Source organism: Equus quagga, chromosome 11 (assembly GCF_021613505.1).
Source record: "Equus quagga isolate Etosha38 chromosome 11, UCLA_HA_Equagga_1.0, whole genome shotgun sequence".
Taxonomy (NCBI): Eukaryota; Metazoa; Chordata; class Mammalia; order Perissodactyla; family Equidae; genus Equus; species Equus quagga.
This window is the reverse complement of record NC_060277.1, coordinates 62,521,406-62,546,762: the sequence shown is the minus strand read 5'-3', so window position 1 is coordinate 62,546,762 and position 25,357 is coordinate 62,521,406. Positions and strand designations below refer to the sequence as shown.

At 37.8% G+C, this 25,357-nt stretch overlaps 1 protein-coding gene across 5 annotated transcripts in view; it reads left to right on the top strand.

Annotated features, from left to right (window-relative positions):
- Positions 1-25,357, top strand: part of MAP2K4 (mitogen-activated protein kinase kinase 4) — a 139,887-nt gene that overhangs the window by 102,916 nt on the left and 11,614 nt on the right. For all 5 annotated transcript variants that reach the window (XM_046676121.1, XM_046676122.1, XM_046676124.1 and 2 more), the window contains 2 exons: positions 17,780-17,857; positions 20,764-20,912. In XM_046676121.1, coding sequence (XP_046532077.1) covers positions 17,780-17,857; positions 20,764-20,912 — 227 coding nt within the window. The remainder of the gene's footprint in view (positions 1-17,779; positions 17,858-20,763; positions 20,913-25,357) is intronic.

Here is a 25,357-nt window from a genome sequence, read left to right as displayed (position 1 = left end):
TCTCTTTTTTTCTTAGTGAGCCAGGCTAAGGGTTTGTCAATTTTGTTTATTTTCTCAAAGAACCAGCTCTTTGTTTCATTGATCCTTCCTACTATCTTTTTAGTTTCAATTGCAGTTATTTCTGCTCTAATTTTTATTATTTCCCTCCTTCTACTGACTTTGGGCTTTGTTTGTTCTTCTTTTTCTAATTCTGTTAGGTGTGGTTTGAGATTGCTTATCTGAGATTTTTCTTGTTTATTTAGGTGAGCCTGTATTGTGATGAATTTCCCTCTTAGGACCACTTTTGCTGCATCCCAAATGAGTTAGTATGGTGTGTTTTCATTTTCAGTTGTCTCCAGATAATATTTGGTTTCTCCTGTAGTTTCTTCAATGATCCACTGGTTGTTCAGGAGCATGTTGTTTAATCTCAACATTTTTGCCCCTTTCCCAGCTTTCTTGTAGTTGATTTCTAGTTTCATAGAACTGTGGTTGGAAAAGATGCTTGATATTATTTCAGTCCTCTTGAATTATTGAGGCTTACTTTGTTTTCCAACGTATGGTGTATCCTTGAGAATGTTTCATTCACACTTGAGAAGAATGTGTAACCTGCTGTTTTTGGATGGAGTGTTCTGTGTATAGCTATTAAGTCCATCTGGTTTAGTTTGTCATTTAATTCTACAATTTCCTTGTTGACTTTCTGTCTGGATGATCTTTCCATTGGTGTTAGTGCGGTGTTGAGGTGCCCTATTATTGGTAATGTTGTTGATGTCTCCTTTTAGTTTTGTTAATAGTTGCTTTACGTACTTTGGTGCTCCTGTGTTGGTTGCATATATATTTATAAATGTTACATCTTCTTGGTGGAGTGTCCCTTTTATCATTATAAACTGCCTCTCTTTGTCTCTCTCCACCTGTTTTGCCTTGAACTTTACCTTGTCTGATATAAGTATGGCAACACCTGCTTTCTTATGTTCACTATTAGCTTGGAGTATCGTCTTCCATCCCTTCACTCCGAGTCTGTTCTTGTCTTTGTGGCTGAGGTGTGTTTCCTGGAGGCAGCATATTGTTGGGTCTTGTTCTTTAATCCATCCTGCCACTCTGTGTGTTTTGATTGGAGAGTTCAGTCCACTTACATTTAGAGTGATTATTGAAATGTGGGGGCCTAATGCTGCCATTTTGTTGCTCATTTTCTGGTTTTCCTGCATTTCCTTTGTTTCTTGTCCCATGAACTTTAGACTACCAATTCGGGTAGGTGGTTTTCTATATTGGCTTTCTTCTTATTTGTAATTTGTGTCTCTATTCTTGTTATTTGTTTAGTGGTTATCATGTGGTTTGTATAAAACATCTCATAGATGAGATAGTCTGTTTTCTGATAGCCTATTATTTCCTTAGATTAAGCCATTCCATCCCTTTTCTCTTCCCCTTCCAGGTTGTTATTGTCAGGTTTTTTTTTTTTTTCCTTTTGTGTTGTGAGTTTGTGGTGAAAATGACAGGAGTATCTTTATTCTTGGTGTTTCCCTTTCTTTTATCTTTAATATTATACTTAAGTATTTGCTAACCTGTTCTGATGGAGAGCTGCAACTTTCTGCTTTTGTTTTTCTACTTATCTTCTTTGCTCTGGGTTTTGTAACCCCTATCCTTTTTTTGTTTTTTCAGGTATGAGGGTCTTCCTGAGCATTTTTTGTAGCGGGAGTCTTGTGGCGATGAACTCCCTTAACTTTTGTTTATCTGGGAAAGTTTTTATTTCTCCATCATATTTGAAGGACATTTTCACTGGATAGAGTTTTCTTGCCTGCAAGTTTCTGTCCTTCAGAGTTTTGAATATATCATTCCACTCTCTCCTATCCTGTAAGATATCTGCTTAGAAATCTGGTTACAGCCTAATGGGCGTTCCTTTGTAGGTTATTTTCTTCTGCCTTGATGCCTTTCATATTTTCTCTTTGTTGTTGACTTTTGCAAGCTTCACTACTATATGCCTTGTGGTGGGTCTTTTTACATTGATAAAGTTTGGAGATCTGTTAGCTCCTGTCACATGGATTTCCAGCTCTCTCCCCAGGTTTCGGAAATTCTCGGCCATTATTTCTTTGAACAGGCTTTCTGTCCCCTTCTCCTTCTGTTCTCCCTCTGGGATACCTATAATCCTCATGTTGCATTTCCTAATTGTCAGATAGTTCCTAGAGAGTTGCTTCATTTCTTTTTAGTCTTAGTTCTCTCTCCTCCTCTATCTGAAGCATTTCTATATTCCTTTCCTCTAAATTGCTAATTTTGTCCTCCATATTATCAACCTTACTGTTCAGAGAGTCTAGATTTTTCTTGATCTCCTCCATTGTCTTTTTCATCTCCACCATTTCTGATTGGTTCTTCGTTATAGTATCAAGCTCTTTTCTGATGTAGCTCCTGAACTCATTGAGTTGTCTATCTCTATTCTCCTTTAATTCACTGAGTTTTTTAATGATTGCTATTTTGAATTTGTTGTCATTTATGTTATAGATTTCAGTGTCTTTGGGAGTGTTTTCTGGGTACTTGTTAATTGCTTTCTGTTCTGGAGATTTAATATATTTTTTCATACTGCTTGATAGTGTGGATTTGTGCCTCCACATAGAGCTAGAGTTCGGTTAGTGCTTCCACTTGATTCTCCTGGTGGTGACAGGGCCGCAGCTGTGTAATCTGCACCAACCAGGATCCCTGTCAGCTCTTCCTGACTGAGCCTGGGTCCCTCCTTGTGATCACATTGGCCCTGTGGGGTCTCCAGTCAGCTGTGGGAACAATCACAAGGGGGCTTTGGCATGTTGGTGCCTGCTCTCACAGATTGCCTAGACACTCTCCCTCCTTAGATTCTGCAGCGGTGTTATGGGCTTTCACAGCAGCCGGGAGCTTGTTCACCTAGAGTCGCAGCTCTGTCACTGTCAGGTCCCGCAGGATCTCACTCATCCACTCTGGGCCACAGCAGAGCTGTGGGCATCTACTGCAGTCTGTGGTTAGCTCACCCAGCTGCACCCCTTCTGCCCCAGTGCCTCCCAGCCTTTGTGTTTGCTGGATGGGGCCTCTCTGATAAGGCTGAGTAGAGGCTTTCCCTGTGGCTGCTGTGGGACTGTGAATTTTCCCCTGCACCAAGAAGCAGTCATGCTGGGGCTCTGGATTATCACCACCTGCTTGTGTGGTGCCCCTGGGTCTCCCTTGTCCCCTTCAGGCCGCAGCAGGGCTATGTGTGTTTAATGCAGCCAGTGAATTGATCAACTGGCTGAGCTACTTCCACCCTAGGACCTTCCAGCTCTTGTGTTTGCTGGGCGGAGCCTTTCCGCTAGGGTTGACCAGAGACTTTCCCTGCGGCCACCGTGGGACTGTGGATTTTCCCACTGGACTAAGGAGCAATTGTGGGGCGCTTAAGGCTGTCGTCACTTGTTTCCACAGTCACGTCACCGATGTGCACGCCCACCCTTGGTGCCATGGCAGTGCTATCAGTGTGTCAGCCAGGAGATAGTTGCTTGCAAGTACTAGGCTGTCTGGGGGTCAGAGAGTTTTCACCTATCTCCACCTCTTCCCTGGGGGTAGTCCATCCACCTTCCAATATATAGCAGCACGGGTCTTTTAGGCGTCCTGAGGTGCTGTGTGGATATCCTTTGTTGAACGGTGAATGTCCAGTTAGTTGTAGTTCAAAGAAGAAGAGACAAAGAAAACTGCTCACTCTGCCATGTTGCTGACATCACTCCTTTGCTTTAGTTTTCAAAGTTTCTCTTGAGCGGTGGTCCCTTGGAACTACCTACTCTGCCATTTTATTGATATCATTTTATGTGTCATTTTTAATGAAGACAGTATGGCTTTACTCTAATCCACCCAGTAATTGGACTCCCGGATGCATATACCCAAGAGAAATGAAAATGTACGTCCACACAAAAACTTAATACAGGAATGTTTATGGCATACGACTACATTAGTGTATAATAGCCGAAAGGTAGAAGTAACCCAAATGTCCATCAGTGGATGAATGGGTAAACAAAGTGTGGTCTATCTGTACAATGGAATATTACTCTGTCTTAAAACAGAATGAAGTAGTGATTCATGCCACAACATAGATAAACCTTGAAAACATCATGCTAAGTGGAAGAAGCTAAACACAAAAGACCACATACTATATGAGTCCATGAAAGTCCAGAATAGGGAAACCTCTCATGACAGAAGGTAGATCAGTGATTATTTAGAGCTGGTGGTGGTAGGGGAGTTTCACTGGAGTGGGTGGTGTTTGCCAAAGGGTGTAGGGTGGAGAACTGTTCTAAAATTGATTCTGGTCATGGTTGCACATATCTGTGAATATACTAAAAGCCATTGAATTCTATACTTTAAGTGGATGAATTGAGTGGTATGCGGATTATATCGCAGTAAAGTTGTTTAAAAAGCAACTGAAGACCACTATTCACTGTGAGTCAGTATGGAGACTGCTGAGGTGTATATGGTCCCTGAAAATTTAACTTTACAAAAATCGTGTTTACTAAACAACTATCCATTGGTAGTACTGCTGCTGCTGTCTTTGGAAATGTGAATTTGCAGTTGAGTAATCAATACTCTTTCTTTCTTTCTTTAGTGGTTTGAATTGTTTATTTCTGAATGTTAGAGCACAGCTGCCCCTCATAATCTTAGGTATAAGTTCGTGATGGTTTCTTCTATGAACAGCTTTTTACTTTAATTTTGAATTTCTAGTAAAGCATATTGGAATATTCAGGGAAAGATTCTAGGTCTGATTTTTTTCTCCATTGAGTGCATAAATGTGCACATTCCCAACTGACTCGTACCACTTTTCCTGTTGGTATCTGTAACTTTGAGATATATGGTTTACCCCAGTGGCCTGACTATTTTCACTTCCTGGTGACTTTGAAATCACATTACATTATTCTATTTTTTATAATGTTAAATAAAATAACTCTGTGTTTGAAGAACTTTACTGTTTGTTGTTTTGTAAAAGTGGAAGATTATGTCCCTGTTAAGTATATAAAAAATAAAATATTGAATAGTAAAACGGAGAATTAATTACCCATAATTCATTCATAAAGGGAGAAAAATTTTCTTTTTTTGAGTATATGTTCTATTTTTATGTAAATGTAATCGTATTGCATATATGTCTTTCATCTGCCTTTTTAGGCATTTGTAGGCATTTTTCTAGGTTGATGCATCTTCATATATAATGGATTTAGCCACAAAAATTAAATTTCTGGGACTGGCCTGGTGGCATAGTAGTTAACGTTTGCACCCCCTACTTCGGCAGCCCAGGATTTCCCAGTTTGGATCCCAGGCATGGACCTACACACCACTCATCAGGTCATGCTGTGGCAGCTTCCTACATACAAAATAGAGGAAAATTGGTACAGATGTTAGCTCACTGACAATCTCCCTGAAGCAGAAAGAGGAAGATTGTCAACAGGTGTTAGCTCAGGGCCAATCTTCCTCACCAAAAACAAAATAACTTTCTATTTCTGCCTGCTTAGGTTGTCCTTGTGTTTTGTTATACTAAGTATCTGTTTAATAGGGTATGTTTTTAAATAGTTGTCAGTCTGTGTCAGAATGTTACAGTTTTATCTTTGTCAAGTTGATAGACCACAATGTAATTTCTTTTTAATTTAGGGCATTTTTTTGTTATATATTTAAAAACTATTGATAAAGTTAGATATTTTTACATTTTTTCTTATATTGGGCTAGTTCTATGCATTATCCTTTGCCCATATTTCTATTAGAGTGTTAATCTTCTGTATTCATGTAAAATATAATGAGAATTTTCATCTTTTTATTTTTTTAAAGATTTTATTTATTTCCTTTTTCTCCCCAAAGCCTCCCTGGTACATAGTTGTATATTCTTAGTTGTGGGTCCTTCTACTTGTGAAATGTGGGACACTACCCCAGCATGGCCTAATGAGTGGTGCCATGTCCACACCCAGGATCCAAACTGGCAAAACTCTGGGCTACCTCAGCAGAGCCTGCAAACTTAACCACTCAGCCACGGGGCCGGCCCCTCATCTTTTTCTTATTATGATGTTACATATGTTTTCTCAGATGTTGTAATTTTTCTTTAAGTTTTACATATTTCTTGGTTGAATTACAGAAATAGAAAATTTTAATATGGTGAGCTTATAAATTGTTAACTTTGAGGTTTCTGGCTATTGTCATATTTCGAAAGATCTTTCTCATGCCAAGATTAGGAATAGTTGCAGAACTTTACTTTAGTACCCAAATTTAGGCTTTTCGTTTTTACATTTAAATTTTTTAATCCTAATGTAATCAGTATTGGTGTATTATAAAAGCAAAGAATATAACTTTTCTCCTCACAAATAGGTATCCAGTTAAAAATTTTATTTTTAATTATCTGTTCATTCAAACTTCATTGTTTAGAATTAATACCCTTATACTGAACTCTTGAATTTGGGAATGTTTCTGGACTTTGTTGTGTTATCTTTCTGTTTTTCGTATGAATGGTGATTTCATAAAAGCAATAGGAATTTTATTGGCATTTCATTAGTCTTGTAAATTAATTATTGCTGTTTTATAATATTGGGTTTTCCCAATGAAGAATATGTTCTCTCTGTTCATTCAAGTTGTCTTAATGTTTATTGTTAAGCTTTCCTTCTTAAAGGCTGTACATATTTCTTAATAAATTCTTTCGAATTTATTGTCAACTCTAAATACTTGTCTGCACCTACTGTCTCTGCTTTTTCTCCTTTTATTCTTTTTTGGACCCATTCAAATGAGTTGTTTTGCCCCCATCAGTCCATTTTACTTGCTGTCATCAGAGGGAACATTATCTTGCATGTTGCCAAAGCCATGGTTAGTTCTGAGTCATGATCTTCCTTAACCCCCTGTAATATTTGAAATACTACGTTCCTGAGACACCTTCATCATTTGGTTTCCGTGACGTTTCCCTCTCTTGGCTGCCTTACTGGCTAGTCCCTCTCTCCTAATTCTCTGCATCCTCCTTGTCTTCCTGATCTCTTCATTCTGGTGTGTCCCAGGGCTGAGCGTTCAGTCTCTTTTCTTCTCTTAATTACTCACATTCCTTTAGTGAGTTCATCTAGTCTTAGGGATTAATACTGTCTGCCTCTCTTGTTCAGTGATTTGAGTGCCTGTCACTTAGCAGATGCTCAGGAAAATGATGGTTGCTGATGATTTCTTTCCTGACCACACTTCACCTGTAAACTACAGAATCATGTATCTATTTTCCTATTTTATAACCCCTCTAGATTCCAGAGAAGTTGTAAATATAGTATGTTCAATGCTGAACTCTTGATCTCCTATCACTTCTCTGCTTCCTACAGAATCTTTGGGCTGCTTCCACCTCCCTGTTTCTTCTATATTTCAGTGAATACTAACTCCCTTTCTGGTTGCTCAGGATACAAACTTTGGAGTGTCATTTCTTTCTACTTTTCATATTCTACATCCTGTCCATTAGCAAATACCATCTGCTTTATTTTCAAAGTATATCTAGAACACACCCTCTTTTTAAAACCATCAGTGCTCAGTGGTCCAGCCTCTGCTGCTTCTCACTTGCCTTGTATTTGGTCCCCAGAGTGGTCTCCCTGCTCAAACCCTTGCTCCACTGCAGCCTGTTCTCAGCATAGCAGCCAGAGTTCTCCTTTCACAGCGCTGTCAGGTCATGCCACTTCCCAGCTTTAAACTCATTCCAGAGTCTCTGTAATGGGCTGTAAGGCTCTGGGTGATCTGGCCCTCAGCTGTCCTTCTGAATTGTTCTCCACTTACCTTTGCCCAGCTCCAGCCACCACACTGACCTCCTCGCTGTTCCACAAACGTATGGAGGATGTTTCTACCTTGTGGTCTTTCCCTGTCTTCCTTGAACTCTCCCTGTGAATAGTTTTAATGTACTAGTCTTTCACGTTAGTTAGGTCTCTGAGCAGATGTCACATCCTTAGGTAATCCTTCCTGGACCACCATATCTGAAATAGCGCCCTCCATTCCCCTCTTATCTTCTTAACTCTATTTTTCTTTATAACCCTTGTCACCACCTGACTGCTTATTTTAGAATACATATCTCCTGACTAGATCGTGTGTCCTTTGAGTCCACAGTCTTTGTTTAGTTCCCTACTGTGTACTTGGGTGCTAAGGCAGTTTTTTGTTGCTGTTTTGTATGGGATTTGCTTTTCTAATAGTTGCTGATATATAGGAAATCTATTTGTAGTGATATGTTTATTTTATAACGAGCCAAATTACTGATCTGCCTCTTTTTTGAATAGGTTTCAGATGGTGCTCAGGGTACCATTCTGCAAATAATTTTTGCCTTGGCCTTCCTCATATTTAGTGATCTTTCTCATATATGTGAATATAAACATACGTATTTTAGTTTTCTCATATTTACTTTTGTTGCCTTGCCTAGAACTTCTAGATCAATGTCAAATGACAGTGTCAATAGTAGAATTCTTGTGTTTCTGACTTAAATACCTTTTTTTGGTTTACTAAGTGTGTGTGTGTATATCTGTATGTGAGAATATGTGTGTGTGTGTGAGAGAGAATGAATGAATCAGAAATGGCTATTAAATTCTGTTAAATGCCTTTTTGACATCATTCACTACATGATGAAATATTTTTCTCTGCACAGTTATTGACATGACAAGTCATAGTAACATATATTTCTGGTGGTTGAACCTTTCTGGCATTCCAGAAATAATCCCCATTTCTGGATAATTAATAATCCCTATTAATGTATTTTTACATTTGGCATGTTAATATTATGATTGCTGCATAAAGATGTTTAAGTGAGATTGGTTTATAGTTTACATTGTAAAGGTTTTATGTGGGTTATGTTAGCTTTAGAAATCCACTTGGGAAAATTTCCAGGTTTATTTTATTCATACAGTAAGAAATTATTGATCATCTCGTGATCTAGTGAACATATCTTTGGCCTCCTCAAGCTCAAAAAATTTTCCCCAGAGTTTGAAACAGTTATGGTGGCATAGTTTTCTTTTCTTTGAGATTGAATATCCATCTTGGCCAGGAGTCTTTGGGGAAAGATAGATAATTCCTTGAAAGTATGAAGTGTTACTCTTTCCTTAGCATGAGCATGTGTGTGCACATGCATTTGTATACATAGACATATTTTCATTTTCTTAGTTGTTGTAAATGTTAGGTGTAAGAACTGTTTCCTGGAGTGGTTTTTTTGGTTTTTGTTTTTTTTGCTGAGGAAGATTTGCCCTGAGCTGACATCTGTTGCAATCTTCCTCTTTTTGCTTGAGGAAGATTCACCCTGAGCTAACATCTGTGCCAGTCTTTCTCTATTTTGTATGTTGGTCACTGCCACAGCATGGCTGCTGACAAGTGGTATAGGTCCACGCTTGGAAACCAAGCTCAGACTGCCAAAGTGGAGCATGCTGAACTTAAGCACTAGGCCATGGGGTCATTCCCTGGAGTGTTTTTTAGTATCCAAGTCTATGGTAGTTTTAAAATTTCTCCACAGTTTCTTTTTTTTATTAAACTTTTTATTAAGATTATGATAGTTCACAACCTTGTGAAATTTTAGTTGTACATTATTGTTAGTCATGTTGTAGCTGCACCAGTTCACCCTTTGTGCCACCCCCCACCCCCCTTTCCCCTGGTAACCACCAATCAGTTCTCTTTGTCTCTATGTTTAACTTCCACCTGTGAGTGGAGTCATACAGAGTTCGTCTTTCTCTATCTGGCTTATTTCACTTAACATAATACCCTCAAGGTCCATCCATGTTGTTGTGAATGGGACGGTTTTAGCCTTTTTTATGGCTGAGTAGTATTCCATTGTATATATATCATATTTTCTTTATCCAATCATTGGTTGATGGGCACTTAGGTTGCTTCCCATCTTGGCTATTGTAAATGATGCTGCAATGAACATAGGGGTGCATGGGACTTTTGGAATTGCTGATTTCAGGTTCTTAGGATAGATACCCAGTAGTGGGATGGCTGGGTCATATGGTATTTCTATTTTTAATTTTTTGAGAAATCTCCATACTGTTTTCCATAGTGGCTGCACCAGTTTGCATTCCCACCAACAGTGTACGAGGGTTCCTTTTTCTCCACAACCTCTCCAATATTTGTCACTTTTTGTTTTGGATATTTTTGGCATTCTGACAGGTGTAAGGTGATATCTTAGTGTAGTTTTGATTTGCATTTCCCTGATGATTAGTGATGATGAGCATCTTTTCATGTGCCTATTGGCCATCCGTATATCTTCTTTGGAGAAATGTCTGTTCATATCCCCTGCCCATTTTTTGATTGGATTGTTTGATTTTTTGTTATTGAGCTGTGTGAGTTCTTTATATATTATGGAGATTAACCCTTTGTTGGATAAATAACTTGTAAATATTTTTTCCCAACTAGTGGGTTGTTCTTTTGTTTCAATCCTGTTTTCCCTTGCCTTGAAGAAGCTCTTTAGTCTGATGAAGTCCCATTTGTTTATTCTTTCTATTGTGTCCCTTGTGTGAGGAGTTATGGTGTCTGAAAAGATTCTTTTGAAACTGATGTCAAAGAGTGTACTGCCTATATTCTCTTCTAGAAGACTTATTGTTTCAGGTCTAATCTTTAGGTCTTTGATCCATTTTGAGTTTATTTTGCTGACTGGTGAAAAAGAATGCTCAATTTTCATTCTTTTACATGTGGCTTTCCAGTTTTCCCAGCACAGTTTGTTGAAGAGACTTTCTTTTCTCCATTGTATGCCCTCAGCTCCTTTGTTGAAGATTAGTTGTCCATAGATGTGTGGTTTTATTTCTGGGCTTTCAATTCTGTTGCATTGATCTGTGCACCTGTTTTTGTACCAGTACCATTCTGTTTTGATCACTGTAGCTTTGTAGTATGCTTTGAAGTCAGGGATTGTGATGCCTCTAGGTTTGTTCTTTTTTCTCAGGATTGCTTTAGCAATTTGGGGTCTTTTGTTGCCCCATATGAATTTTAGGATTCTTTGTTCAATTTCTGTAAAGAATGTCATTGGGATTCTGATTGAGATAGCGTTGAATCTGTAGATTGCTTTAGTTAGAATGGACATTTTAACTATGTTTATTCTTCCAATCCATGTGCATGGAATGTCTTTCCGTCTCTTTATGTCATCATCAGTTTCTTTCAGGAAAGTCTTGTAGTTTTCGTTGTGTTGTCCATAGTTTCTTTAATACGCTTCCTTTCAAAAGATGGAGACTAAGTACAGCCTTGAGTGTGGACTGAACGTGATGACTCACTTCTAATGAATAGCACGTGGTAGAAATGATGATGCGTCCTTCTGAGAGTAGGTCGTAAAAAGGCATTGTGGCTTCTTTGTTGTTTTCTTTCTTGGATTGCTCACTTTGGGAGAAGCCAGGGACCATGTTTTAAAGACGCTCAAGAAGGGACTCATGTGGTGAGGAACTGAGGCTTCTTGCCAGTAATTATGTGAATGAGCTTGATGACAAATATTCCAGCCCCAGTAAAGGCTACAGCCCTAGCTGGCATCTTGATTGCAAACTCATGAGAGACTGAGTCAGAACCATCCATGGAAAATGCACCCTGAATCCTGACTTACAGAAACCTTGCAATAATAAGTATTTCTTGTTTAAGTGTTTTGGGGTAATTTGTTACAGAACATAGCTAACTGATAGAATTGTTTCATTGATTCTTTTTAATCTTTTGACTTGTTACTTGTTTTCAAAACATTTTAGCCTGTACGTATGCCTTTGGGGATATATTAAGGTTATTTTTAGCATGATAAATGGTCAAGTGAAAAGTGAAATATTAGAAAATATTAGAGAAGTCTGTTCAGGGGCTGGCCCGGTGGCACAGCAGTTAAGTTTGCATGTTCTGCTTTGGCGGCCTTGGGTTCGCCGGTTCAGATCCCAGGTGCGGACATGGCACCGCTTGGCAAGCCATGCTGTGGTAGGCGTCCCACATAATAAAGTAGAAATAGATGGGCACAGATGTTAGCTCAGGACCAGTCTTCCTCAGCAAAAAGAGGGGGATTGGTGGTAGATGTTAGCTCAGGGCTAATCTTCCTCAAAAAAATAAAATAAAGTAAAGGCCTGTTCAGTATTATTAATTACATTTGTTCAATACTTTTTCATCTCTTTAATACAAAAAAATTGAGAAAGATTAGTTCAAAATTTGTTATCATTGTGGTTGTTAATTTCTCCTTGCTTTTATGTATTTTATTTGATATATTTCAATACAAAGTAACCTGAGTTGTGTATTTATTGTAGATTATTTTTTGTGTATAAAATTGTTTTTTATCTGTTACTTTTGCTGTTTTTGTTAGTGTCACATATCCTCTTCTCCAAGTTGGTATTTTCCTGTTGTACTTTTTAAAAGCTTTCTCTTTTTCAAGTCTATATTTCTGATTTAGATTTAGGATGCAGGATCTTTAATTAATTTCATAGTTCTTAAATCACCACTCTTCTCAAAGGATAGTTTTCAAAATGTTAAAAATATTACACATACAAATAAAGAAGGAATTTGTGTCAAAAATGTATGTAACTTATTAATCAGAAAACTTAGGCAGGCAAGATGGTGAAACTGGCTCAAAGAGCATCTGTGTAATTCAGTATTTATGGTCACTAAAGAGAAGAATGTTGGAATGAGATGATTAATTTAAATTCAAAATTTCTAATTATATCCCGCTCAATAAAACAATAACTTTTGGGGTTATTGGTCAGAAGTCATTCACATCTCTACCTGACAAAAATTGACAAGTTATCATGTAACTTAAGCGTCTGAGCCCTAATGAATACTAAGTATCAAGAGAAACAAAAGTACATTTACATAATCCTTGGGTGGGCTTGTTAGACAGTGCTCCAGTGTGACATTGGAAGGAAATGGAATCCTTTTTTAAATTTATTGGTAAGTTTTCCTAACACACACATGCGAGAAATTCCAGCTCTTAGTGACAGAACATACAACAGTTTTGGAATGACATTATCACCATGACCACAAGTGATAGGTACCCATTTTTGGTGTACAATTTGAATTTTGACGAATGTAGTTACTCAGGTAATCACCACATCAGTCAAGATACAGAATATGTCTATTATCCGAAAAAGATCATTTGGTCCTATTTTCTGTCACTATCAATCAGATTTGCCTTTCCTAGAGTTACATATAAATGTAATCTTACAGTGTGTACTTGTTTGTGTCTGCCTTCTTTCCCTAAGCATATTGTTTTTTTTTTTTTATTAATGTTATGATAGATTACAACCTTGTGAGATTTCAGTTGTACATTTTTGTTAGTCATGTTGTGGGTACACCGCTTCACCCTTTGTGCCCTCCCCCCACACCCCTTTCCCCTGGTAACCACCGATCTGATCTCCTTGTCAATATACTAACTTCCACCTATGAGTGGAGTCATATAGAGTTCGTCTTTCTCTGACTGGCTTATTTCGCTTAACATAATACCCTCGAGGTCCATCCACGTTGCTGTGAATGGGCCAATTTTGTCTTTTTTTATGGCTGAGTAGTATTCCATTGTGTATATATACCACATCTTCTTTATCCAATCATCAGTTTCTGGGCATGTAGGCTGGTTCCACGTCTTGGCTATTGTAAATAATGCTGCGATGAACATAGGGGTGCAAGGGACTCTTGGGATTTCTGATTTCAGGTTCTTAGGATAGATACCCAGTAATGGGATGGCTGGGTCATAGGGTATTTCTATTTTTAACTTTTTGAGAAATTTCCATACTGTTTTCCATAGTGGCTGTACCAGTTTGCATTCCCACCAACAGTGTATGAGGGTTCCGTTTTCTCCACAACCTCTCCAACATTTGTTGCTCTTGGTTTTGGATGTTTTTGCCAATCTAACGGGTGTAAGGTGATATCTTAGTGTAGTTTTGATTTGCATTTCCCTGATGATTAGCGATGATGAGCATCTTTTCATGTGTCTATTGGCCATATTCATATCTTCTTTTGAGAAATGTCTGTTCATGTCCTCTGCCCATTTTTTGATCTGGTTGTTTGTTTTTTTGTTGTTAATCCGTGTGAGTTCTTTGTATTTTATGGAGATTAACCCTTTGTCGGATAAGTGGCTTGTAAATCTTTTTTCCCAATTAGTGAGCTGTTTTTTTGTTTCAATCCTGTTTTCCCTTGCCTTAAAGAAGCTCTTTAGTCTGATGAAGTCCCATTTGTTTATTCTTTCTATTGTTTCCCTCAACTGAGGAGTTAGAGAGTCCGAAAAGATTCTTTTGAAACTGATGTCAAAGAGTGTACTGCCTATATTCTCTTCCAGAAGCCTTATTGTTTCAGGCCTAATCTTTAGTTCTTTAATCCATTTTGAGTTTATTTTGGTGTGTGGTGAAAAAGAATGGTCAATTTTCAGTCTTTTGCATGTGGCTGTCCAGTTTTCCCAGCACCATTTGTTGAAGAGACTTTCTTTTCTCCATTGTCGGCCCTCTGCTCCTTTGTCGAAGATTAGCTGTCCATAGATGTGTGGTTTTATCTCTGGGCTTTCAATTCTGTTCCATTGATCTGTGGACCTGTTTTTGTACCAGTACCATTCTGTTTTGATCACTGTAGCTTTGTAGTATGTTTTGAAATCGGGGATTGTGATTCCGCTGGCTTTGTTTTTCTTGCTCAGGATTGCTTTAGCAATTCGTGGTCTTTTGTTGCCCCATATGAATTTTAGGATTGTTTGTTCAATTTCTGTGAAGAATGTTCTTGGGATTCTGATTGGGATAGCATTGAATCTGTAGATTGCTTTAGGTAGTATGGACATTTTAACTATGTTTATTCTTCCAATCCATGTGCATGGAATGTCTTTCCATCTCTTTATGTCGTCAGTTTCTTTCAAGAAAGTCTTGTAGTTTTCATTGTATAGATCCTTCACTTCCTTGGTTAAGTTTATCCCAAGGTATTTTATTCTTTTCGTTGCGATTGTGAATGGGATTGAGTTCTTGAGTTCTTTTTCTGTTAGTTCATTGTTAGTGTATAGAAATGCTACTGATTTATGTATGTTGATTTTATACCCTGCTACTTTGCTGTAGTTGTTGATTATTTCTAATAGTTTTTCTATGGATTCTTTGGGGTTTTCTATATATAAGATCATGTCATCTGCAAACAGCGAGAGTTTTACTTCTTCATTACCTATTTGGATTCCTTTTATTTCTTTTTCCTGCCGAATTGCTCTGGCCAACACCTCCAGTACTATGTTGAATAAGAGTGGTGAAAGTGGGCACCCTTGTCTTGTTCTTGTCCTCACAGGGATGGCTTTCAGTTTTTGTCCATTGAGTATGATGTTGGCTGTGGGTCTGTCATATATGGCCTTTATTATGTTGAGGTACTTTCCTTCTATACCCATTTTATTGAGGGTTTTTATCATAAATGGGTGTTGGATCTTGTCGAATGCTTTCTCTACATCTATTGAGATGATCATGTGGTTTTTGTTTTTCATTTTGTTGATGTGGTGTATCACGTTGATTGACTTGCGGATGTTGAACCATCCCTGTGTCCTTGGTATAAATCCCACTTGATCATGGTGTATAATCTTTTTGATGTATTGCTGTATTCGGTTTGCCAAAATTTTGTTGAGGATTTTTGCATCTATGTTCATCAGTGATATCGGCCTGTAGTTCTTCTTTGTGTTGTCCTTTTCAGGTTTGGGGATCAGAGTGTTGTTGGCTTCATAGAATGTGTTAGGGAGTACTCCATCTTTCTCAATTTCCTGGAACAGTTTGAGAAGAATACATATTAAGTCTTCTTTGAATGTTTGGTAGAATTCTCCAGAGAAGCCGTCTCGTCCTGGACTCTTATTTTTGGAGAGGTTTTTGATTACCGTTTCTATTGCCTTACTTGTGATTGGCCTATTCATATTCTCCATTTCTTCCTGATTCCGTTTGGGGAGATTGTAGGAGTCTAGGAATTTGTCCATTTCTTCCAGGTTGTTCAATTTGTTGGCATATAGTTTTTCATAGTATTCTCTTATGATCCCTTGTATTTCATTGGTATCTGTTGTGATTTCTCCTCTCTCATTCCTAATTTTATTTATTTGCAATTTCTCTCTTCTTTTCTTGGTGAGTCTGGCTAAAGGTTTGTTGATTTTGTTAATTTTTTTGAAGAACCAACTCTTTGTTTCATTGATCCTTTCTATTGTCTTTTTTGTTTCAATATTGTTTATTTCTGCTCTTACTTTTATTATTTCCCTCCTTCTACTGACTCTGGGCTTTGTTTGTTCTTCTTTTTCTAGTTCTGTTAGGTGTCATTTGAGGTTGCTTATGTGAGCTTTTTCTTGTTTAGTGAGGTGAGCCTGTATTGCGATGAATTTCCCTCTTAGGACTGCTTTTGCTGCATCCCAAATGATTTGGTATGTCGTGTTCTCATTTTCATTTGTCTCCAGATAATATTTGATTTCTTCTTTAATTTCTTCAATGATCCATTGTTTGTTCAGAAGCGTGTTGTTTAGTCTCCACATTTTTGCACCTTTCTCTGCTTTTTTCTTGTCATTGCTTTCTAGTTTCATAGCATTATGATCAGAAAAGATGCTTGATATTATTTCAACTCTCTTGTATTTATTGATGTTTGCTTTGTTTCCCAAAATATGGTCAATCCTTGAGAATGTTCCATGTGCACTTGAGAAGAATGTGTAACCTGCTGTTTTTGGATGAAGTGTTCTATATATATCTATTAAGTCCATCTGGTCTAATTTTTCATTTAATTCTATTATTTCCTTGTTGATTTTCTGTCTGGATGTTCTGTCCATTGGTGTTAATGGTGTGTTGAGGTCCCCTACTATTATTGTATTGTTGTTGATGTCCCTAAGCATATTGTTTTAAAGATATACCTATGCTATTCTGTGCATTAGTTCTTTCTTTTTATTGCTGAGAAGTTTTGATTGTACCTGTAGACCACAATTTATTTATCCATTCACCTGTGGATATCTTGACATAATATTGAGTTTTTTAGTACCTGCTGTGTTTCTCCATTTATTTAGATCTTCTTGCTATCTCTCAGCAATGTTTTGCAGTTTTCACTGAACAGTACTCATTTCAAAACAAAATATGTAGGTCTCTAAACTAGTTGTTGCCAACAGGCAGAGAAGATAATACAGTTAACTATTATACTTCTCTGGACATTTCTTTCAACAGCAGTTTCTCTCTGTCTTACCTAAGGATCCATTGTCAGCTCTGTGCTCCTGATGGCCTCCCTCTCTGTTCTTCTTCATCCTTGACGCACTATGTAAATAATGGTCCCTTATTTCAAGGAAATGAGTAGTGCTCCCTTCACAGAAATTACTAAAAATGATTTTTGCTGTTTATATGATAGGATAATATATTATGATATCGGCAGTGCCTTAATTTGGTTAAAATGACTACTACACAAATATCTTTGAAGATATACATAGTGATAAACTTAGCTTTATGATGAAGAATGGGTGCAATAATTATAATAAATTTAGCTCATGTTTGCTTTTGTATCTCAAATATATTGTGGATGGCCTTATTCACAGAAACAAAGACTGGTAAAATCAGAAGACCTAGTCTTTTCTTTTTCTTCTGTTTACCACTACTTGCTAGTAATGTGACCCTGTAATTCTTTATTGTTTTTTCTTTTTCTCCCTTTGTGTGTTCTCAGCTTTAGCTTTGTAAATGCTTATAAGTCCTTAGGGGGGAAAATTAGTAGAATAGCTGTGTGTGCCCTTTATGGAGGTGGCCACTGAGCTGGGTTTTTTGTTGTTTGTCTTTAATATGATTGTGACTTCCTGTTACTCCCTGTCTGACCCTAGTCATGGATTCATCTAGGAGTGTGCTGGCATTTTGGCTACCTACCCAGCTTTGCTTCCATTTGCCTGCAACTTGAGGGGATGCATAATTAATGACTATGACTTTTCTTTGTGTTCCAGCCTGAAAGAATAGACCCAAGTGCATCGCGACAAGGATATGATGTCCGCTCTGACGTCTGGAGTTTGGGGATCACATTGGTATGTGTATGTTGACTCTATCTTGTTAGAGTAGTGTAACAAGAAATTCAGAAATGAAAGAAAATTTAATCAATCTTCCCCCATCATAAGAACTGCTTCTTTTCTCTTCTAGTCTTTGATTTTATTTACCTCGCCCCTCCCTCCCCTGTTTATAAACACAGGGACTATATTATCTAATTGTTGGAAAAAAGCATATTTTTTACCTTAAATCAAACCAGAGTTGATTATTTCCCTTGAGGTTTTATGACATGCCTGGGGCTCTTTAATGTTGTCGCTCTGGATCTCTTGGCCACAGATGCTAGAAGCCAGCAACAACACTAAGATCAGCAACAGGGAGGCAGCTCGCCTGCAGTCAGTGGGGCAGTGAAGGCGTGTCGGCTGCTCCCGTCCCCAGCAAGGGTCTTGTGTGCAGTCATACAGCGTATGGTGCCTGTGTTCAGTGTACGTGTTTATATGCGTGAGAATAGTTTCTATTGGGAATCTTCTATTCACTGAACAGGCGAGTCAAAAATGAATGAGCTGACAGTATACAGTTGTTGAGGAACTACCTGCGTAACAATCCTAAATGAAAGTTCTACTTTAGAACAACACTGAGAGAGAATAGTAAGAATGCTGCTTAATTTGCACCTAAAAAGCACAATTAAATAAACTCTTCTTTCTCACCTGTGAGCTGTATTGAAATTTTGGTTCTATTTAAAAAGTATCTTTATTTGCTTATTTCCTTATTACCAAATTTTGTTTTGAAGTTTTAGATTTATTTTCTTGTGCTGTTTTACCGGGACTTAATGACATTTTTGGACAGCTTCTACAGCTTCTTCAACATTTGATGTGAATTTTCCATCACTAGATGGGGCTGTGTCCTGTTTGATAGGCAACCCAAAACTTTTCCTTCCATTTTCCTCCCATCTTCAGTACAACCCCACAGCCCAGAGTTAACGCTGATTCAGAGCAATGAACTTTTTTGTAGCTTATTAAATAATCTCCATTTCTTCATTGCATTGTATGGTCCTAGGATCCTCTTCCTATACATCGGAATCACATACCCTTTGTAGTTAGCCTTGGTGGGTCATGTTGCCAAGCCTAGTGAATTCTCTCTGTAAGAGAGTGGCAGGCTAATAGTTCACCTCGGCAGAGGACTCCCTTGAGTTTCCCTTGTGACCAGATATGGGCGATGCCTCCTGGAGTCTCCTCTCATTGTGGATCAGCTGACTAAAGGGGAAGGAATCCCTTCCTCATAGTCAGGACAGAACATGGAACTTGGGCATATTTTCGGTCTGCTGATTGTTCCAAAGACTGCAGCAGGACCTCTAGCTTCTAGCTGAGGCTGCTGCTTGGTGTAAGGGATATTCATGATTCAGAAATACCTACCTCTGACCAAGCCAGCTATGTTTAAAAAGGAAGCATTTACTTTAGTCTAAAAACAAAATGTTATTCTGTGAAAGGTTTTAACTTACAAATTTTTTCAGCAAGTTCCTTTAGTATATCTGGCTAAACTTTGTTTAAAATCAAATTCAGTACTTACAATTGCTTCATAATTTATTTTTGATATAGATAATCTTATAAAAATTATAAGAAATGTGTGAAATTAATTTCTAAGATCCTGTCCTTTGCCTTATGATGTGTTCCTACTTTTTCCCTCTCTTACTAAAACCTGTTCTCAAGATTGAATCTAATCAAGTTATTCTTAATGCTGTGAATAACCAAGAAAGTTTACTTCTTTCAAAGCATTTGTATTTTAATCAAAAAGAAACTTCAGCGAAAAGAGTGATTTCTGTGTGTGTGCGTGCATGTGTGCCTGCCTTCTCACAGGCGTAGGTGCAGAATTGGAGACAGCGGTGAGCTGAGGAGGCATCTTTCGGGGAAGAAGGCCTCCCCACACCAGCTGTCTATTTCAAGATGGGTTCATGTTTGCTTGACAGCTTTCCTTTCATTGTATAAGCTAGTAATTTAATATTTGACCAGCTTGACAAGATTGAATCTAAGCTGAAGAAAGTCTGAGACAGTGTTCTCAGATGGTGCTTTCTTTCTCTCTTACATGCCATTTTCCTCTCTAATAAGTTTGAAGTCTCATCCTCATATATTGATCACCTGTCAATGCACATAAAATGGGATTCATTTAGGCCACACTGCAGATTTAGATGTATTTCCTGGAAAAAGCACAATTTCCAGGTTTTCATTATTCTCAGAATAGGGAGGGAAAAAGATGAGAATACTATTCACAGATATTTTTGACTCTTGACAGATTGGGACATGCCTCTGTGAGACTCTTCAAGTCTGGTTTGCTATCCTTTAGAAATATTATCCTGAGCATTGTTATTAGGATTTAGGGTGCAGGGTTTGACCCTGACTTGATTTCTTCAGAAATAGTACTTTCAGGTTGTGGTTGAAATTGTAGTAACTACAGAATAGCTGTGGATCAGGATTTGCACGTTGTTTCCTTTCAGCTCAGATTGGGCTTTTGTTTGTTGAATGTTCTTTTACCTTACAAAAGAATTTGACCACTGTTCTGGACCATGACCTCCTGTTCAGATGACTATAAATTGTGCAGACTTTGTACTAAAAAAGTTCTAAAACCAGCCTTCCAGAATCTCTCATACAAATGATTCAGAACCACAGGCTGCCCTGGAGCATGCACTGTAGGGACGTTGTCACGGTTTAAATTTGGTGTTTCTCTTAGGTCTTAGTCCTTGAATTTGGTTGATACAGAAAACTCTGTATTATCCTGATTTCTAAATATCACCTGCACCTAGCCTAAATAATTCAGAAGATTCTGCCTCAGCCTGATCTGGGTTTGGTTCAAGGCTCTTGCAAGACTTTCGGAGGTTGAATTTTCAACATGGCCATTCCACTGAGAAGCAGTAAATAATGCCCAGTGTGTTCTGCTTTTTCGTCTGTGTTCTCTTTAGTACGAGTTGGCCACGGGCCGATTTCCTTATCCAAAGTGGAATAGTGTATTTGATCAACTAACACAAGTCGTAAAAGGAGATCCTCCACAGCTGAGCAATTCTGAGGAAAGAGAATTCTCCCCAAGTTTCATCAACTTTGTCAACTTGTGGTGAGTACGTGATTTATGCATACTCAAAAACCTGAGAACAGTGAGGTTTACTTAATCTTAGCAACTTTGGGACTTTGCGCCAGGGAAGGGGAGCCACCTTCTTATCCCCCGGCCTTCTAAGCTGGGACTGTGGATCACTGTGCTACATGGAAGGTTCCAGCTAACCTGGAGAAGTTTCACTCTCTTATCCTACTGCTCAGGTACTGATGAAAAATAGATGTGGGTGGTGGAGAAGCTGCTGCCTCCAGATTTCTAGTACCTTATACAAGAAAGACGGCCTACGTGAGACTGATCATCTTATTCTGATAGGGTTCTCACAATCAAACTGTACCAGAAGCTTTTATTAAGTCAAGACCCTACCGGCTCAGACTTTCAGGGGTGGATCACAGCTCTGACGTAACATATAACCTAGTGGGTGTGTGTAGTAAAGGCAGGCCCAAAGCTCCACTGGTCGAGCTGTATATTGGCTCTCTGAAAGCTTATTCCAAAGAAGGAGTGAACCCCACACCTGTTGATGTTGTTTGTGCACCTTTTTAACAGTTGTGTGTGTATGTATGTGTGTAGCACATAGGAATAAATATATGCGGATATGGCAATAATAAAGTCATGCTTTGTACTGTTTCAATCTGTTTGTACTGTTTCAATCTATTTAAATAAATCCTTGTGTTGTTATTTGAATGTTTTAGGTAATTATTCTATTTTTCCAACATGTTTCAAGAATAGGATATGTTTATGAGCAAAAAGGCAGAGCATTTAGTATATCCTCTTTTCATTCCTGAAAATGCTTTTCTCTTCCACGTAATTTTTTTTTTTTGCGTGAATGCTGTTCCTGTCTATACTTTCTGGGTTCTATAGGACTTATATTTCATGGGCTAGCATTGCCTTCTTTTCTGATACTTAGAAAACATTTGAATTCTAGTTTTCAAGTCCCTTTTGTCTTCTCTAACCAAATTCTAGCTTTATGTTGGTTTTCAGAAGGGAGAGGAATACCTCAAGATTTTCTTCGTAGAAGACCATAGGATAACTCGAACTGGCTGCTGCTTCCTTTTTAAAAACAATCTATTTTTACCAATTTGCACATGTGTATACAGTTTATATAATTACATACATGTGACCATTTTATATATTACATTTTAATGAAATATTTGGTTAAAAGAATCTGTGTGAGTCATAGAGCATATCTAAAATGATTACCTGTGAGGCCTCCAGCAGGTTTGCTTTCTTCTTAATTCCTTGATCTCTTTATCAGTTTTGTTTTATAAATGTGTAGTGCTGGTATGTTTTTTGTTTCTGTGTCCCTTGGTGCCAGTTCTCTCCTGTAGATAATGGTCATAGACATCAGTGTCCCATTGTTTTCTGAGTAGCATCGTATTTCCATCTCATTCCAAATCATTATTGTCTACAGTTAAATTCTATCTGTTTTTATGATCTGTTCCTTTCAGTTCTCCACATTGGTTCATTCTCCCTTCCACTGTCCTTAGGCATTTTTTGTCATCTCTAACCTGGACCATTCAGGTTTCTAATTGGTTTCCTCACAATCCAGTATAGCCTTGTTTCAAACCATTTTCCTTTTTGTCAGAGTTGTATTTTTTATGATGTTTATCTTTTTTCCTTTCAATGATCAATTAACCAATTAAGGGTTTTTTTTTTATTGCAGTGACATTGGTTTATAACAGTATATAAATTTCAGGTGTACATCATCGTATTTCAATTTCTGTGTAGATTACATCATGTTCACCACCCAGAGACTAATTACAGTCCATAACCACACACGTGTGCCTAATCACCCTTTCGCCCTGCTCCCTTCCCACTTCCCTGTGGTAACCAAGAATCCAATCTCTGTCTCTATGTGTTTTTTTGTTGTTGTTTTTATCTTGTGTTTATGAGTGAGATCGTACAGTATTTAACTTTCTCCCTCTGACTTATTTCGCTTAACATAATACCCTCAAGGTGCATCTATGTTGTCACAAATGGCCAATTTCATCCTTTTTTATAGCATAGTAGTATAAGGTTGTGTATATATACCACATCTTCTTTATCCATTCATCTCTTGATGGGACCTAGGTTGCTTCCAAGTGTTGGCTATTTTGAATAATGCTGCTGTGAACATAGGGGTGCAAGTATCTTTACATATTTGTGTTCTCATGTTCTTTGGATAAATACCCAGCAGTGGAATAGCTGGATCATATGGTAGTTCTATTCTTAATTTTCTGAAGAAACTCTACACTGTTTTCCATAGTGGCTGCACCAGTTTGCACTCCCACCAGCAGTGTATGAGAGTTCCCTTCTCTCCACATCCTCTCCAACACTTGTTGTTTCCTGTCTAGTTAATTATAGCCATTCTGACCAGAGTGAGGTGATGTCTCATTATAGTTTTGATTTGCATTTCCCTGATAGTTAATGACGTTGAACATCTTTTTCGTGTGCCTATTGGTCATCTGTATATCTTCTTTGGAGAAATGTCTGTTCAGATCTTTGGACATTTTTTAATTGGGTTGTTAGCTTTTTAATTGTTGATATGTTTGCGTTCTTTATATATTTTACATATTAACCCCTTATCAGAGGTATGGTTTGCAAATATCTTCTTCCAATTGTTAGGTTGTCTTTTTGTTTTGTTGATGGTTTCCTTTGCTGTGCAGAAGCTTTTTAGTTTGATGTAGTCCCATTTATTTATTTTTTCTCTTGTTTCCCTTGCCCAGTCGGACATGGTAGTAGAAAATATGCTGCTAAGACTGCTGTCAAAGAGCATACTCTGTATGTTTCTTTCTAGATTTTTTTACTTTTTTGGGGAAGATTAGCCCTGAGCTAACTGCTGCCAATTTTCCTCTTTTTGCTGAGGAAGACTGGCCCTCAGCTAACATCCATGCCCATCTTCCTCTGCTTTATATGTGGGACGCCTCCCACAGCATGGCGTGCCAAGTGGTGCCATGTCTGCACCCAGGATCTGAGCCGGCAAACCCCGGGCCGCCGAAGCAGAATGTGTGCACTTAACCACTGCGCCACTGGGCCGGCTCCTCCTTCTCGAATTTTTATGATTTCAGTTCTTACATTCAAATCTTTAATCCATTTTGAGTTAATTTTTGTGTATTGTGTAAGATAATGGTCTACTCTCATTCTTTTGCTTGTGGCTGTCCAATTTTCCCAACACCGTTTATTGAAGAGACTCTCCTTTCTCCATTGTATGCTCTTGGCTCCCTTATCTAAAATTAGCTATCCATAGACGTGTGGGTTTATTTCTGGGCTCTCAGTTCTACTCCACTGATCTGTGTGTCTTTTTTTGTGGCAGTACCATGCTGTTTTGATTACTATAGCTTTGTGTAGTACATTTTGAAATCAGGGAGTGTGATACCTCCAGCTTTGTTCTTTTTTCCTAGGATTCCTTTGGCTATTCAAATTCTTTTGTTGTTCCATATAAATTTTAGGATTCTTTGTTCTATTTATGTGAAAAATGTCATTGGGACTTTGATAGATATTGCATTGAATCTGTAGATTGCTTTAGGGAGTATGGACATTTTAACTATGTTAATTCTTCCAAACCAAGAGCTTGGAATATCTTTCCATTTCTTTGTGTCTTCTATATCTTTCAGCAATGTTTTATAGTTTTCAAAGTACAAATCTTTCACCTCTCTGGTTAAATTTATTCCTAGGTATTTTATTCTTTTTGTTGCAATTTTAAATGAGATTGTATTCTTAATTTCTCTTTCTGCTGCTTCATTCTTAGTGTATAGAAACACAACTGATTTTCGTATATTGATTTTGCATCCTGAAACTTTACCGTATTCATTTATTATTTCTAAATTTTTTTGGTGAATTCCTTAGGGTTTTCCATATATAAAATCATGTTATCTGCAAATGGTGGCAATTTCACTTCTTCCTTTCCAATTTGGAGCCCTTTTATTTCCTTTTCTTGCCTGATTGCTCAGCTAGGACTTCCAATATTATGTTAAATGAGGGGTGACAGTGGGCATCCTTGTCTAGTTCTTGTTCTTAGAGGGATAGCTTTCAGTTTTTCTCCATTGAGAATGATATTAGCTGTGGGTTTGTCATATATGGCCTTTATTATGTTGAGGTACATTCCTTCTATATCCATTTTCTTCAGAGTTTTTATCATAAATGGATGCTGCATCTTGTCAAATGCTTTCTCTGAGACAGTGATGTGATTTCTTTGTTTTGTTAATGTGGTGTATCACATTGATTGATTTGCAGTTGTTGAACCAGCTCTCCATCTCTGGAATAAATCCCACTTGATCATGGTGTATGATCTTTTTAATGTATTGTTGTATTCGACTTGCTAGTATTTTATTGAGGATTTTTACATGGATGTTCATTAGTGATGTTGGCCTGTAATTTTTCTGTTTTTGTGTTGACCTTCTGTGTTTTGGTATCAGGATAATATTGGCTTTGTAGAATGAGTTAGGAAGCTCCCCTCCTATTCAGTTTTTTGG